Source organism: Myotis lucifugus, unplaced genomic scaffold (assembly GCF_000147115.1).
Source record: "Myotis lucifugus unplaced genomic scaffold, Myoluc2.0 scaffold_100, whole genome shotgun sequence".
NCBI lineage: Eukaryota > Metazoa > Chordata > Mammalia > Chiroptera > Vespertilionidae > Myotis > Myotis lucifugus.
In genome coordinates, this window is record NW_005871148.1 from 1,743,285 (window position 1) to 1,758,709 (window position 15,425).

Below are 15,425 nucleotides of genomic sequence, written 5' to 3' on the forward strand. Positions count from 1 at the left end.
ACTGTTTATCTTGCTTACTGAGTTTTTGGCACCCCGTGAAATGTTGCAGCTGAAATGCCTGCCTTGCTTCACCCTAGGCCAGGCCCTGTCCCAGTCTAAATTCACTCAACCCTGTGGGGAATTGTTGGAGACAGGACCAGGATGGCAGTAGCCAAAGGGACAGATGGGTAACTGTTGTGAAACTCATCCTCTGAGGCAGCTGCTCAGCCCCCACTTCCTCTGTGAAGAGACTGAAAGCTTGGGTAGATTTTGGAGAGCTTCCTGTGTACCAGGTGCTGTGGGACGCACTCATATAATCCCACAGCAACCCCTGAGGCAGGTACCCATTCCACAGAGGAGGAAGCAAAGGTACTTCTTAGCACCTTTCTCTCCCCTCTCCCCCCCCAAGGTCTTTGGACAGGGCCTGGGGGAGAGGACCAGGCTTCACACCTTGATCACACCCTGGCTCAGGCCTTTTTTGGGAGCCTGACTTACTTGACTGCCAGCGGAGGTAGCACAGGGGGGACCAGCCCTTGCTCCTACGCCCAGGTTACTTCCTGTTCTTGGGTAGGAACTGTTTTTCTTCCTCTAGGCTCCTAGAGCACAGTGCCCCTATCAGTACCAGCATTCATTTCATTCTGCTTTCAGGGCTTAGGGGTTTACAAGGAGGTCTCCCTCACTGAGTGATGGTTGAGGCTGTCCCATCATTATTTCTTCCAGAGAGCCTCCCACTGTGTGCTGTACAAAGTAGGTGCTCAGCAAAATGAGCCAATGGACAGCCGCTGGGCAGACGCCTCTACTCCCAGGCCTTTCTCCTTCCTCCCCCCTTTAAGCTGTCCTGATTCACAGAGCTCACCTGTTTCTTCACCCCGCTGACACTCTCTTCTTCGCACCTTTCTCTTTCTCCCATATGGTCTTTGGACAGGGTCTGGGGGAGAGGACCACACTTCACACCTTGATCACACTCCGGGTCAGGCCTTGTTTGGGGGCCTCTGTGTTTCTCACTCAGTCAAGGTAAGGTCAGAGTTCTGCTTGGGAAGTAGCACCCCACGTCCGGTCATTCATTCTCTAAGTCTGTTCTGAGAACGGGTGGGGGTATGGAGGCAATGAAAGACTCCGGGTTTGTAAGAGCGAAAGGTATCTATTTAAAGGGACAACAGTCTCAGAAAAAGGCAGAGGGGACCTCTTTACAAATCTCAACTCCAAAGTCTAGTTTAATAAGGTCCCCATGTCCCTGTGAATCCCAGCCTCCTGATCCTAATGCCTACTAACAGGGGCTTCTTCATTCATCTTCCTTTTCATCTTTTTCCATTTTCTCAGCACTTTCTGTTTCCGTTTCTCCCAGTTCTATTTCCTCCAGGTCTTCCGACTCTCTCCTTTTGGCTTCTGAAAGGCTCTCCTCTTTGTCGTCGTCTATTAATTCTTCTGAGGGTTTCTGGTCCAGATCGGAAGGCCTCCTGTAAATTTCTCTCGACTCACCCTTACTCAATTCCTTGCCTGCTCCTCCCGATTCTCCGGACCATCTCTTCATAACATCTCTCGAATTTTTCCCCATGGCTCCCAGTTCTCTTCTCAAGGAGATGTTTTTTTCTACTCCTGTCGTCCTATCTTCCTCCTGTCCGCTCGCGGTGCGGGTTGGACTTTCTCCGTTAGACAGCTCATCGTCTGCGCCCTTCTCCGCGTCACCCTGCTCTCTTCCCCAGTGCTTCATCATCTTCTCGTGTTCGTCTCTCACTCTTCTCACTCTTTCCTTCCCCTTTGCCGCTACTTTGGCTTTCTCCAGGGCAGCAGCCTCTTCTGGAAAGGAAGAGAGAAAGGTCAGTGTGTATCCTGCGGGGCCTGGGTGAAGCCCAGCCTGTGGTGGCCTGTGCTTTTAAGAGAAGCAGTCCTTTCCAAAGGGAGAGAAAGGAACTCGTCCACTGCTGAGGACCAGCTCTGTTCCAGGCAGGGTGTGAGCCGCACAGAGTATACCGTTCACCTGTAAGTGCATCGTGTCATGACGGTGCATAATGTGTCATTGATTCGAGTTTGCAGTCAGGGACCTGGGATCGATAAGGAGGAATCACACACCACGGTCACACTGCAGATGAACGGAGGGTCTGACTGTGAACTCGGGACAGTCTGCCCCCACAGCACATTCTTTCCCTACAAGAAACAGCGGAGGCGCTGGGAAAGGGCGGAAGGGGTCTTTTCTCCAGCACTCCCATTCCGCATTTCCCTGTCCCCGGGAAGCATATTTCATCATTTGTCGGGAGGCTCCCTGTAAAAATAGGCGCAGACTGTTGGCAGCAAGTTCAGCTGGAGAGCTAGCTTACAACCAACCAGAGGGATCCTAGCTCCGTTTTTAACCAGCTACAGAGAAAAGTCACCAGTTTCGTCCTGAGTGGCCCCCACATTCTCTTCCTAGGAGCCCCTCATAGGTGCCTAGTGGCTCTCTGGTCACAGCTGGGAAAAGGCTGCCATTTGGGGGTGAAGACATAGGCAATGCTGCCACCTGCTGTTTGGGGAGGGAAGTGCCCTGCCCGGCTGCGGCCACTGGCCTCAGGGCCTTCCCCTTGAGTTCCCGAGGACCCCTTCCCCAGCACATGGCCTGCCACGGTTGGCAAGGGCAGCGTGAGGGAGGCTGCGTGGAGCACCTGCCCCTTCCCAGTTGTGTCCCTTCCCACCTGTGGCTCCTGTGGCCTCAGAGAGCAGCTCCAAGGTCATGTAGGCAGGCAGAGCCTCTCTCTGAGGGGATCCAGCCACCACATGGCAGATGCTGAATGATAAAGGGCTGCTCAGGTGCCCGAAACTCCACACCCAGATTCCCATGACCACGCCTGGGTCAGAGAGGGCTTCGCCTTGGTGCCTGGAGGCGGCTCTGTCTTCTTGGCTACACAGAGCCACTGCGATAAGGCTAGGGCACCACAGAGGGGCAGGCAGGCTGTCCTGGCACCAGAACCCTGGTAAAAGCCTAGGTTCTAGAGCCAGGCTTCCCCTGACAGAAAACCACTGTGAACCGCAACCCCGCTGCCCCCGTGTCACCCACCAAATCAAGCAAATAGTAATGCTTATTGTATAGTGTTCCTGCAGGACCAGTGAGTCACGTCGGAAGCACTGAATGGAGATGAATTTCTGGCCCCCATCCCCTCTGGGGTCCATCCCTAATGACTCAGGTGGGCCTGGGGGCCTGGAGTCCCAGCCACCTCCTCTTCCCTCACCTCCATCCCAGAGCCTCTTAGAGCCAGTAAAGGCCTCTTCACTCCCCGAGGCCTTGGGAGAAAGAATGGGAGAAAGCGGGTCTGTCTGAGTCTCTGCACCTCAGCCTAACCTCTGACCTATGCTCTGTGCCCCCTTCTCCCCCGTCTCCCCTCCATCCCCTTCCCTCCCCATGTTGGTCCCAAAGAGCAGCTCCTGGAAGCAGGGGACCGTGTGGCTCTGAGTCAGACTGTGTGTGACCCAGGCGGGTCACTCCACTTCATCCCACCTCCGTTGCCCCCCAAACAGTTACCTACCTCCTAGGGTGGTGAGGACTGAATGCGAGGCGTCACCCAGTGCCTGGCACACAGGAAGAGCCTCAAAAGTGTACGTAGCTGTCGTTCTGCCTCTGTCTTTGCTCCTGCTGTTCCCGCCAGAAATGCCCTCCCTCTCCCACCACGCACGTGGAAAAGCCTCGGGCATCGTTTGGAGCAGCGGTTCTCAACCTTCTGGCCCTTTACATACAGTTCCTCACGTTGTGACCCAACCATAAAATTATTTTCGTTGCTACTTCATAACTGTAATGTTGCTACTGTTATGAATCGTCATGTAAATATCTGATATGCAGGATGGTCTTAGGCGACCCCTGTGAAAGGGTCGTTCGACCGCCAAAGGGGTCGCGACCCACAGGTTGAGAACCGCTGGTTTGGAGCCTGGAACAGACCATTCTTCCCCCTTGGAGACGTCCCTGTCTCCCCAGGGAAGTCAGAGCGCTGGGCCTGTGCCCAGGGCACAGCCGTTCCTCCAGATCATCACTGGCCAGCAGGAGCCCATTCAGGGACAACTCTAGTCGGCTTTCCCACTGGGCCCCCGGCTCCTCCAGGGCCGGGGCTGAGCCCCTGTCTCCCCAATCTCACACCTAACTGGCGTGTGACCAGTGCTCAGCAGATACTTGATGAATTAATTAAAGAAACACAGAAGTGGGCTCTCTGGGCAGACAGCGGGCTCAGACCCCCGTCCACAGTGGGCTGAATCGCCTCCCTCTCCTGCCCCAGCAAAAGGCTGGGGTGCTGGTGGCACTGACGTCAGAATGCCCGTAGACCAGGGGTCCTCAAACTACGGCCCGCGGGCCACATGCAAATACAAATATTGTATTTGTTCCCGTTTTGTTTTTTTACTTCAAAATAAGATATGTGCAGTGTGCATAGGAATTTGTTCATAGTTTTTTTTTAAGCTATAGTCCAGCCCTCCAACGGTCTGAGGGACAGTGAACTGGCCCCCTGTTTAAAAAGTTTGAGGACCCCTGCCGTAGACAGTGCTCAGCCCAGGACCAGCTACTGAGCGTGCACTGGGGCTGACAGGAGAGAACGCAGGGGGTGGAATTCTGAAGCCGCTGCCTCGGGGCTCCAGGAACTCACCTTTCTCTTTCTTTTCTTTGAATATATCCCTGTAGTTCGTTTTCTTCAGCTCATCGATGATGCCCTTGTTGGCATCGTCCAAAGCCTGTGGGTGGTAGAGGAGCCAGTGAACCCTCATAACCCCTATTTGGCACCTACACTTCCCCTTTCACCCAAGTCCCAACCCCGGGAAGCAGGGCTCTGCACTAACCCTGCCCCCTCCTGTGCTCCCAGCTCCTCTGACGGCTCCTGCCTGGAGGTTAGTGGAAATACCCAGGTTACGTGGTATGAGAGACGTGACTGCAGGGCTTAGGCATGTATTTGGGGAGCGTGTGTATCTACCGGTTTCCACTTTTTTTTACAAGTGATACCTTTGGCTTCAGCCAATGCAAAGACACAGTGCAAGTCCCTAAGCCTGCAGCAGGCCAGCAAGCCATGGAGGGAACTCAGACACACTGCAGCGTAGGCCTGTGCACATCCTGAGGGCAGACTCTGCCTTCTTCCCCGTGACGTGCACGGGGGAGGGGAAGCACCAGCAGGCACTCAGAACATCTACTGATCGACCACCAGGCCTAGACACTTGTCTGCACCCCCTGTGCACCTTCCTGCCTGGAGATGCCAATCAAAGTGGTGAAAGGTCAGGGGCCTGGTCCTATGCCACTTAGGGCCGTGTGGCTGTTTGGCCCCACAGACACCTCTCTCTGCCTCTCAACCTTTCAAAACCCTGCTCAGTCCTCAAGGTGACCTCGAACCCTCCTTGATGGGAAAGCCCCAGCCCCGCCTCCCTGCCGGGCCCTCTCATTCTGAATCTCCCGCCCCGACTGCACTGTCACAAACAAGAGGGTCGTGTTTTAACTTTCCTGCTGACGCCAAGCTTCCTGAGGGCCAGGGCCATGGCTGTCACTTTGGACTGAACATCCCAGGCCGACTCGTGGTCGACCAGCATTTCCTGGATTCAATTGCCATGCCACCTGTCTCCCACAACGTGCAGGGTGATCGCGTGGAAGAGGATTCACTGGGAGAGACCACGCGTGTGAGCTGAGGAGCATATGGCTGGGCCTCAGGGACGGGGAGCGCTCCACCTCTGGGGGCCAGGTTCGAAAGTGAGGTGCACGTTCAGTGACAGGCCGAAGTTGCCCTGGGCCAGGAAGCAGGGCGCAGACTGCCACATGGCGGGGTCTGTTTGGGAGCGACTTCTCCACCGTGACAGGGAAAATAAGGTTTCACCATGGTCCTCACAAGTTATGATCTCACCCCCTAAAAATCCAAGCGGGTCAGTGGCTCCCTTGCGGTTCTTAGACCTTCAAGTCCGGGCTGGTTCTTTGCCCCGAATCCTTCTGCTATCGTGGCCCAACTCCTGGATCCAGGCCGGGTCTCCTTTTCTGCCTCCCACAGATGGCTCAGCACCCACAGCCTCCCGTGCCTGCAGCCTGGCCACACCCTGCCATCCTGGTCCTTCAAAACCCCCAGGAGGCCCACCTCCAACTGCAGCATTTTAGGGTGTCACTTCCCAGGGCTCCCGCTCCCTTTCCTGAATCCTTGCTGCACCTCCCGTGTGGTTCCCGCTGCCCCAAGTTATGCAGACGGCCTCTTGCCACCACTGGGCAAGCACCCCAGACCAGAGGCTGTTTAATTCACTCCAGCCGATGCCTACTGGGGTCCAAGTATGTCGGTGGTTCTCAACCTTCTAGCCCTTTAAATACAATTCCTCATGTTGTGACCCAACCATAAAACTATTTTCGTTGCTACTTCATAACTGTAATGTTGCTACTGTTATGAATCGTCATGTAAATATCTATACGCAGGATGGTCTTAGGCGACCCCTGTGAAAGGGTCGTTCGACTGCCAAAGGGGTCGAGACCCACAGGTTGAGAACCGCTGAACTATGTGCTGGTGGTGGCTCTGGAATTTCCACCTGGGACAGCTGAGGGGCAGCAGTCTGCTCGGCAGCGGGAGGGAGGTGGCCAGCGGACTCACGCTAAGCTGCCAGTGCATCTGTGAGGTTAGTTGCTGACCCTCCTAAGGTTGTCCACCTGCCTGGGGTGGCCTCAGCTGTGTCTCTGCCTCCTGAAGCTGACGGGCCAGGCCAGCACCGCCCAGCAGACATGGCCGCGAGGATGGGACTGCTCGAGGTCTGCACTCTGTGGCCCTACAGCCACGGGCAGCTGTGCAGCATTGAAATGTGGCCAGTGTGACTGAGAAACTGAATTTGAAATGTAACTTTCCAGTCCTATTCACTTAAGTGGCCGCAGGTGGCCGGCGGCGGCCTTGTGGAGCAGCGCAGGTGGAGGCAAGCGAGTGAGGCAATCACACTATTTCTTGTGGTCTCCTGGAGGAGGAAGGGGTTTTGTTCTAAAACCAGTTTAGGTCTCCACTAGCATTAAATAAAAGAAAATGGAAAATAAGCCCTGGCCGGTTTGGCTCAGTGGATAGAGCATCGGCCCTCGGACTGAAGGGTCCCAGGTTCGATTCTGGTCAAAGGCACGTCCCTCGGTTGTGGGCTCCACGCTCAGCCCTGGTCAGAGCCCATGTGGGAGGCAGCTGATCAATGTGTGTCTCTCACATCGATGTTTCTCTCTTTGTCTCTCCCCCTCCCTTCCACTCTCTCAAAAAATCAATGGGAAAATATCCTCGGGTGAGGATCAACAACAACAAAAAGGAAATGAAAAATAAAATAGGATAAGGAATATCAGCACCCAGAGTAAAGGTAGATATGTTTTGTAAAACCTGCCTTTCCACTTTTTGTTTATTTCAAACAAACTGTGTGTATGGGTTGCTATAGAAACTGATGGCGGTGGCAGATGTTTGAAGGCAGCGCCCCACCCAGACTGTGCCCTGCAGTTGGTGGTCCCAGTGCTTTCGGACTGGCCGGGGGAGGGCTGCGGGGCTGAGGCCCGCCCACCCCTGCCCAGGTGCCTGCCCGCCCGGTGGGGAGAGGCTCACGCTGATGATGGCGTGCTGCGCCTCGTTGTTGTGGACCAGCTTCGCTCTCTCCAGGGCCTTCTCGAAGTTGTTCACGGCCGACTCGAAGTTTCTCAGCTTCACTGGAGCACAGGGGAGGCAAGCACAGGTGGGTGGTGACATTGGTGCTGCAGGAGGCGGGGCTCCCGCAGGCGCCCCGGCCTGGCTGGCGCCTCCCCGGGGAGTTGGAAGCTTGTGTGAGCTGGAGGCAGCCCCAGAGCTGCCCGGGGCCACCCTTCCCCTGGCTTTCTGGGCCCATCTCCCCTCCTAAGGACAGGACCTGGGAACCTGAGCCATGGGTCTCAGGCCATTCGAAGGGGAAGGAAGGGGGAAGGGGGCCTGTGCCCGAATCATGTGTCTCCAGTACAGGGGCCAACAACGCCATCCTGTCCCATCGTCTGATGGTTCCAAAAAGGAAATCTATATTTTAAAATATTCACTCCATTTTGTAAAGAACTTTGCTGATCCCGGCCAGTGTGGCACAGTGGTTGAGCCTTGACCTATGAACCAAGAGGTCATAGTTCAATCCCGGTCAGGGCACATGCCCAGGTTGTGGGCTTGATCTCTAGTAGGGGACGTGCAGGAGGCAGCCGATCAATGATTCTCTCTCATCATTGATGTTTCTATCTCTTTCTCCCTCTCCCTTGCTCTCTACAATCAATTTTTTAAAAAATTTTTAAAAAAGGATGGAGATGTATACCTACATTTGTGTTGAGCCATAAATAGGTTTTTCCAAGGCCTGCAACTTTCTCATCACTGTTAGAGACACTTACGAGAAGTTAATGAGAGGGCAGGAAGGAAGAGATTAGTATTTACTGAGTGTTCTCAGTGCTTGCATGCTTACGTATTACTTTATTCTTTACGCCAGCCCTACAGGTGGATATCATAATTATCCCTATTTACAGAGGACGGAACTGGGCACAGAGTGGCTCCTGCCCGAGCCCTGCCCCCTAGGCTGTGCTGCCTTTGGGGAAACTGAGACCAGCAGTGAGTGGCCTGGTTCTGCAGAGACCCTCGGGGCCCAACAAGTCCTCAAGAGTGGACTCAGGATGACGTCCAGCCTGAGGGGTACGTCCCGCCGCCCCTTCAGCTTACACAAGGCCCTCCTGAGAACAGGAAATAGCTCTAGGAAGAGCCACAGCAATCGTGTCTGCGATTTAGATTTAAAGCTTTCAGTGCTTTTCTCTATGCTTTTAGGAAAGAATCTATGATTTGTAACAAGGCCCATGAGGCCCTGTGGATCTGGCCGCTCATCAGCCTCCTTCCTCCAAGCCTCCCTGGCCCCGGGAGCTCCCACGTACATGGGTCTCCTCCGGCTTATAGGACCAGCGCAGCTCCTGCCCACTTCCTACACGCTGCTCCTTTGGTGAACTGCTCTGTCCTCAGCTCTTGAGGCAGCTGGTGCCTCTCATCCTTCAAGTGTCTGCTTAAAAGTTAACCTCCTCAGACAGGAGGGCAGGGAATTGTTAATGGTTTTGCTCCCTACTGTGCACAGAGAAGGCACCAAGTATGTTTTTGCAGCATGAATACGTGAATGATTATGCCCCCCTGGCCATAGCACTGGCCCATGTCCTCCCTCGCCGAGGTCATCTATGTACCTGGGGCAGGAGCAGCTTAGCACAGCTTCGCAAAGCCCGAGCTGTGGAGTCAGACAGAACTGGGTTCTAGTCCCAGCTCCATGGCCTGTTAGCTTGTGACCTGGAGCCATTTCTTTTTTAATATTATATTATGAAATACTAGAGGCCCAGTGGCTTAGGGCTTCTGGCTGAGTGGTGCTCCCCCTGGGGGAGTGCACTGACCGCCAGGGGGCAGCTCCTGCATTGAGCGCCTGCCCCCTGGTGGTCAGTGCGCGTCATAGCGACCGGTCGTTCTACTGTTCGGTCAATTTGCATATTAGCCTTTTATTATATAGGATTTCAAATGTACACCAGGGTAAAAGGAGGAATATAACGAACCCCCATCACGCATCACTCAGCGTCAACAATTATCAAAATATTGCCAGTCTTGTTTCATCTGTTTCTCCATGCCCCTTCCCCTTGCTGGTTTTTTAAAAACAATTTCACTGAGATGTCATTCACGTATCATCAAATGCACCCATGTCTAAATATACAGTTCAATGATTTGTAGTAAATTTATAGAGTTGTGCAATGATCACCACAACCCAGTTTTAAAACGTTTCCATTGCTCCAAAAAGTTCCCTCGTGTGACCTGGCGCAATCTGCTGAAACAGTGCCTCAGTTTCCCCATCTGTAAAGTGAGGACAATGATGCCTACATCACTGGCTTGCACGGTGATTCCATGCAAGAATGCAGATGTAAAGAGCGCCAAGCAACACCAGGTGGCGCTGTTTTGATGAGGACACGGTGCTGTGCTGGTCTGCAGCTGAGCTCCAGGGCAGGGCAGCTATCAAGACGCCTAAGCCCTAACTGAACTTAGCCCACAGTAGGCACTAACCCTGGTCGAAAGGGAGGGGTTGGTCCCCACTCTCAGAGTCAGAATTCATCTGGGCAGGGGCACACTGGGATGTGAGGTTTGGCCCCCAGGACTCCCAGCCCAGGCGTGCAGCTCGGCCTGAGTGCCGGGGAAGGTAGGGTGTCCTCTCCGAGCCCATACCTTGTGCCTGTGCCACCAGGACACTAGCGTTCAGCTGCCACTCGATGTCCCCCTCTTCCTCAGCGCACTGCTGGGACTTCTCGCCGTAACTCTGGGCCTGCGCGGCCTGGTCCAGCTCCAAGTAGCAGCGGCCAATCTCATGGAACAACCAGGTCTTCTCCAGAGTGGTTTTCGCCAGAGGGATCTTCTCCTCCCACCTGGGGAGGAAGAACCAGGTCAGCTCCTTCCACTCTAGCCCCGCCCTTGGCCACAGGAGGAGAACTGCCCTCCCCCCGCCCGCTCTTTTCCGTAAGGAGTGGTACTAATAAGCAGTAGCATTTTTTAAAGCTTCGAACACTATTTTGACACATCTATGGGATCAAATTTGATCCAACAGTTGCAAATAATGCTTACAAAATATCATTTGAAATAACATAAAAATAATGTTTAAGAATATTCTTGTCCGGCTGGCGTGGTTGAGTGTGGACCTATGAATCAAGAGGTCTCGGTTCAATTCCCAGTCAGGGCACATGCCAGGGTTGTGGGCTCAGTCCCCAGTGTGAGGTGTGCAGGAGGCAGCTGATCAATGATTTTCTCTCTCTCTCTCTCTCTCTCTCTTCCTTCCTCTGAGATCAATAACAAATGTTTTTTTTAAAAAATAATATTCTTAAGTACATATAAGAAAAAATTCAACACAGAAAAAAAAGAATGGAATGAAAACACAAACAAAATAAATAAAAAAGGTTAGGAGGATTAGCAGCCCTAGCCGGGTAGCTCAGTTGGTTAGCGCGTTGTTCCAATAAGCCAAGTTTGTGGATTCGATCCCTGTTCAGGGCACATACAAGAATCAACCAATGACTGCATAAATAAGTGGAACAACAAATCGATGTTTCTCTCCCTCTCTCTCTCTCTCTCTCTCTCTCTCTCAAATCAATAAAATAAAATAAAGAGTAGGATTAGAATTAGTACTTGTCTTTGGGTGGTGGGACTGAATAATTTTTCTTCTACTTTTCCGTATTTTCAAAATTAATATTTTAATAATAACCATATACTTACTATAACACTTTTTATTATAAAAATATGTAAGTGAACTCTTATACTCCTCTGTCTTTTGGCACATAGACACCAGGGCCATTCAGGAAGCCAAATGACGTGTAGCAGAGGTGAACATGTCTATTTCAATCAAGCGACTAGGACATTTCTCTCTGCACTAAGTGAGTGGGCTCACCCAGCCCAGGCTGGTCTCCAGGGCAGGCCCTCCCCCTAAGTTTCCCTGGGGCTGAGTCACCCCACTGGTGTAAGTCACTAGCCCCCAAGGTGGACATCAGAAGTCCAGCAGTTGGGCCACCTGGAGAGTTCAGACTCTGTTCCCGTGATTACAGAATAGTGTCAGAAGAGGTGCCGGACTCAACTGGCCCATGATAAGGATCAGGTGGAGTGCTCATTAAAAACAGATCCCTGCCCTCGCTGGTGTGGCTCAGTGGATAGAGCATTGGCCTGTAGACTGAAGGGTCCTGGGTTCGATGCTGGTGTCCGGGTTATGGGCTTGATCCCCAGTAGGGGGCGTGCAGGAGGCAGCCGATCAATGATTCTCTCTCATCATTGATGTTTCTCTCCCTCTCCCTTCCTCTCTGAAATCAATATATATATATATATATATATATATATATATATATATATATATAAAAATAAAACTTTATAAAGTTTTAATTAAATTTTTTTAAAAAACAAACAAACAGATCCCTGAGCTCCAAAACCAAACCTTTAATTCACACCCCTAAAAAATACTCGAGGTGATTCTTGTCACTGGGACGTTCTGAGAAAATGCTGATTCTAGTCTATTCATTAATTTAATGGATGAGCCCCTGCGTTTACAAAGTGGCTTTCCTGAGGCCACCTAGCAGAGGCAGGGGCCAATCTCAGGTCTTCTGATGCCTCCTTTCCTGGCATCCTGGCCCCAGGCTGGGAGTCTGGTGTGAGGGTGGGAGGTCCTGGCCCCGAGGTGGGGAGGGGGCAGTCCTTGGTCACTCACGTGTCGATGGCTTGCTGGAATTTCCCAACTCTGGCAAAAACCCTGCCAATGTTGTCAAGGGCTCTCGACTTGGCATCAGGAAGGTCACTGCGGGGAAGAATCATGAGAAGTTGTTCACTAGCCATCGGGCATTCGAGGCACGATGGAAACAGAAAGGAAGTCGGAGTGTACAGGGGCCCTGGCCTCAGGGACACAGCGTCCAGTTTAAGGGACACGCCCAGGCTGGCAGGGCTGGCACGCACGGGGCCTCTCATACCCCGTAGCTAAGAATGAACATTATCGGGACCTTTCTGGGCGGCCACCAGTCACCAGCTAGCAAAGATGTCCCTTTGATCTAGCAATTCCTCTTTCGGAACTTAGCTCAAGAAGATAATGTAGCAAGAACACTCATTAAGGCGCTGTTTACAGTAATAAACACTGGAGCCCTAGCTGGTTTGGCTCAGTGGATAGAGTGTCGGCCTATGGACGGAAAGGTCCCAGGTTCGATTCCGGTCAAGGGCACATGCCTGGGTTGCGGGCTCCATCTCCAGTAGGGGGGTGTGCAGAAGGCAGACAATCAGTGATTCTCTCTCATCACTGATGTTTCTATCTCTCTCTCCCTTCCTCTCTGAAATCAATGAAAATATATTTAATAATAATAATAATAAACAGGGGAAACAGTCTGAATGTTATCAGTGGCTTAACACTGGGAATTTCTGTGTATGAAAAAATCATCCCTGATATAGCAAGTTAAAAAGTCAGATTGTAGGAGTATATGCTATGTCTACCGCCCCCTCCTGGTTAAAAGTAAATATGCAGAGCTGAAGCGTGATGCTGTGCTCCTGGCGTTGGCCCTGGAGGAAGGGGCCACGAGCCAAGGAGTGCCGTGAATGCAGCTCTCGACGCTGGAAGAGCAAGGAGCCGGGTTCGCCCCTCAGCCTCTGGAGGGAGGGAGGCCCCACCACACCTTGACCTTTGCCCACACTGCCACTTATCACCCCCAGCACTGTCAGAGAAGAAAACGGTTGTTTTAAACCACCAAAAAACAACAATCAAACAAAAAGTGGGCCTTTCTTTAAAAAGTAGAGAGAATATAAGTCTATTAGCAATGATTACCCAAGAGAAATGAGAGCAGGAGGGAAACTTTGAATGGATCTGTAGTGTTTAAATTTTTACAGTATTCATGTGTCATCAGGAAAGAGTAAGACAGTTCCATAAAGAAAAAGACAACTGCACCCCCTACATTGATTGTTTACCGTTACCATAGAAACATTCCCATCTCTGTTCAAAACTGCCTCCTTCCTAACAAGTAAAACAGGAAAACCCTCCCTGGGTCCCAGATCCCTCTCACTCTCTCCCTTCCCACTTCCTCCTCAAGCCCCTGCAACCTGCTTGGCTTCCATGTCTTCCATGAAGCTCTCCTCCTCGGACCCAGTCTCCCCACCATGGCCAGCCTGCCTTTCTCAAACGTAAACCTGGGTCCTGGTCAGTTGGTGCGAGCACACTCCTGATACGCCAAGGTTGCGGGTTCAATCCCGGGTCAGGGCACAAGCAACAATCAACCCGTGAATGCATAAATAAGTAGAACAACAAAACAATGTTTCTCTCTCTCACTTCCTCACTGTCTAAAATCAATAAATAAAGACATTCCTCTACCCACAGAGGGACTCACACATATCTGAGGAGTTACACTGCAGCACTTTTGTGATGGCCTAAGTGCCCACAGAGATGTAGTTCCACAAATGACTGTGCGAGCTGGAATACCATTCAAAGAATTACACCCTTCCCAAGACACATTCTTTTTTTAAAAAAAAATACAGAGGTGAGTTGCTTTGTTAAAAAAAAATCCTATGTAATGCATAGACATACATAAATATGTAGGTAAATACATTAAAAAGAGGCCAGAAGGAAACATCTCAATTTGTTCCCAGTGAAGTGAGGAATCTGTGGTGTTGGGGGAGAGGAGGAGAGGAAGGGAGAAGGCGGTCAGGGTCTGCTCTCAGCACCACACTGTTCTGCATCAAGAGCAACACTGCAGTCTTGTGTAAAATCAAACTCATGGTCCCTCCGTACCTTCAGGCCAGGGTCCTTCCTCCTCATTGTGGCATCTGGACCTCCCACTCCCACAGGTCCTGGCCCCAGCCCTGCACACAACCCGCAGTTCCCCAAATCCTCCAACCCTGCCAGGCCCCTCTGTCTGGGGTGCCCTCTCCCTCCTTCTCGTCTCCTCTTGCTGACACCCCTGTCCTCTCTGAGGCCTCCTTGGCTCCCAGCAGGGCTGCCACCTGCCTCTCCTTGGGCCCTTGGCCACACTTTGCACCTGCAGCTCTCACAGCACCTCTGAGGTCAGCCTCCCCTTCTAAAGTGGGTGTTCTGTTGTGTGATGAATGAATGAATGAGGTGTAATAAGTCAATGTATTCATAACAATCCTATATAATAAAAGGCTAATATGCAAATCGACCTAACAGCAGAACGACCGGTCGCTATGACATGGACTTACCACCAGGGGACGCCGCTCAGCCAGAAGCCGGGCTCATGGCTGGCGAGTGCAGTGGCGGTGGCAGGAGCCTCTCCTGCCTCCACGGCAGTCGGACATCCCCCAAGGGCTCCCGGACTGCGGGAGGGTGCAGGCTGAGCTGAGAGAACCCTGCCCGCCCCCCTCCCCGCCCCCCGCCCAGTGCACGATTTTCATGCACAGGGCCTTTAGTAATATATAATACACTAACAATAATAGTAATGAGAAAGCATGCAATCAAATCATCTATAGGTACATATTGGAAGAAAGAAATGAGGGCTGGGGTCACTAAGAAGCTACGTAGGCAAGTTGGGATTTGAGCTGCACCTGGAAGAAGGATGGGCTTTGGGGGCGAGAGGGAGGGGCGTGGCTGGTTAGAGGGAGGGAGCACCTGGGCACACTGCACTCACTTAAGACTGAAGGCCTTTGCGGATGTTAAAAAGGAACTTTGTTTAAGGAACACCCTGTTTATGCAGCCATTTAGCATACACTTCCTGCCCGCCCATTTGTGGCAGGTGCTGGGAAGAGACAGGGAATGTAAGACAGTCCCAGCCCAGAGTTGAATCCTACAGACAGGGGACGGGGGAGTGTGGAGAGCGCAGAGGAGGGGTTTCTAAGTCACCCCTGGGGCGCAGGGAAGGCTTTCCAGGAGGAAGACTCTTGTTTACATGGTGAAGAACGGTAGGAGGGCGTGGATGAAGGAAGGGCTGGCAGCGGAGGAGGTCCTGCGTAGGGACTGGCAGGAGGAAGGCTCAAGGTGTGGGCTGGGGAGAGGTGGGTCAGGAGAGACCA

At 52.4% G+C, this 15,425-nt stretch overlaps 1 protein-coding gene across 1 annotated transcript in view; it reads right to left on the minus strand.

Moving 5' to 3' along the window:
• Positions 1-1,150: 1,150 nt before the first annotated feature.
• The window catches only part of TTC25 (tetratricopeptide repeat domain 25), a 20,973-nt gene continuing 6,698 nt past the window's right edge, over positions 1,151-15,425 (minus strand). The window contains exons 8-12 of the mRNA XM_006092400.3: positions 12,139-12,225; positions 10,128-10,324; positions 7,497-7,597; positions 4,575-4,659; positions 1,151-1,776 (exon numbers count right to left, since the gene is read on the minus strand). Coding sequence (XP_006092462.1) covers positions 1,262-1,776; positions 4,575-4,659; positions 7,497-7,597; positions 10,128-10,324; positions 12,139-12,225 — 985 coding nt within the window. The 3' untranslated portion in view covers positions 1,151-1,261. The remainder of the gene's footprint in view (positions 1,777-4,574; positions 4,660-7,496; positions 7,598-10,127; positions 10,325-12,138; positions 12,226-15,425) is intronic.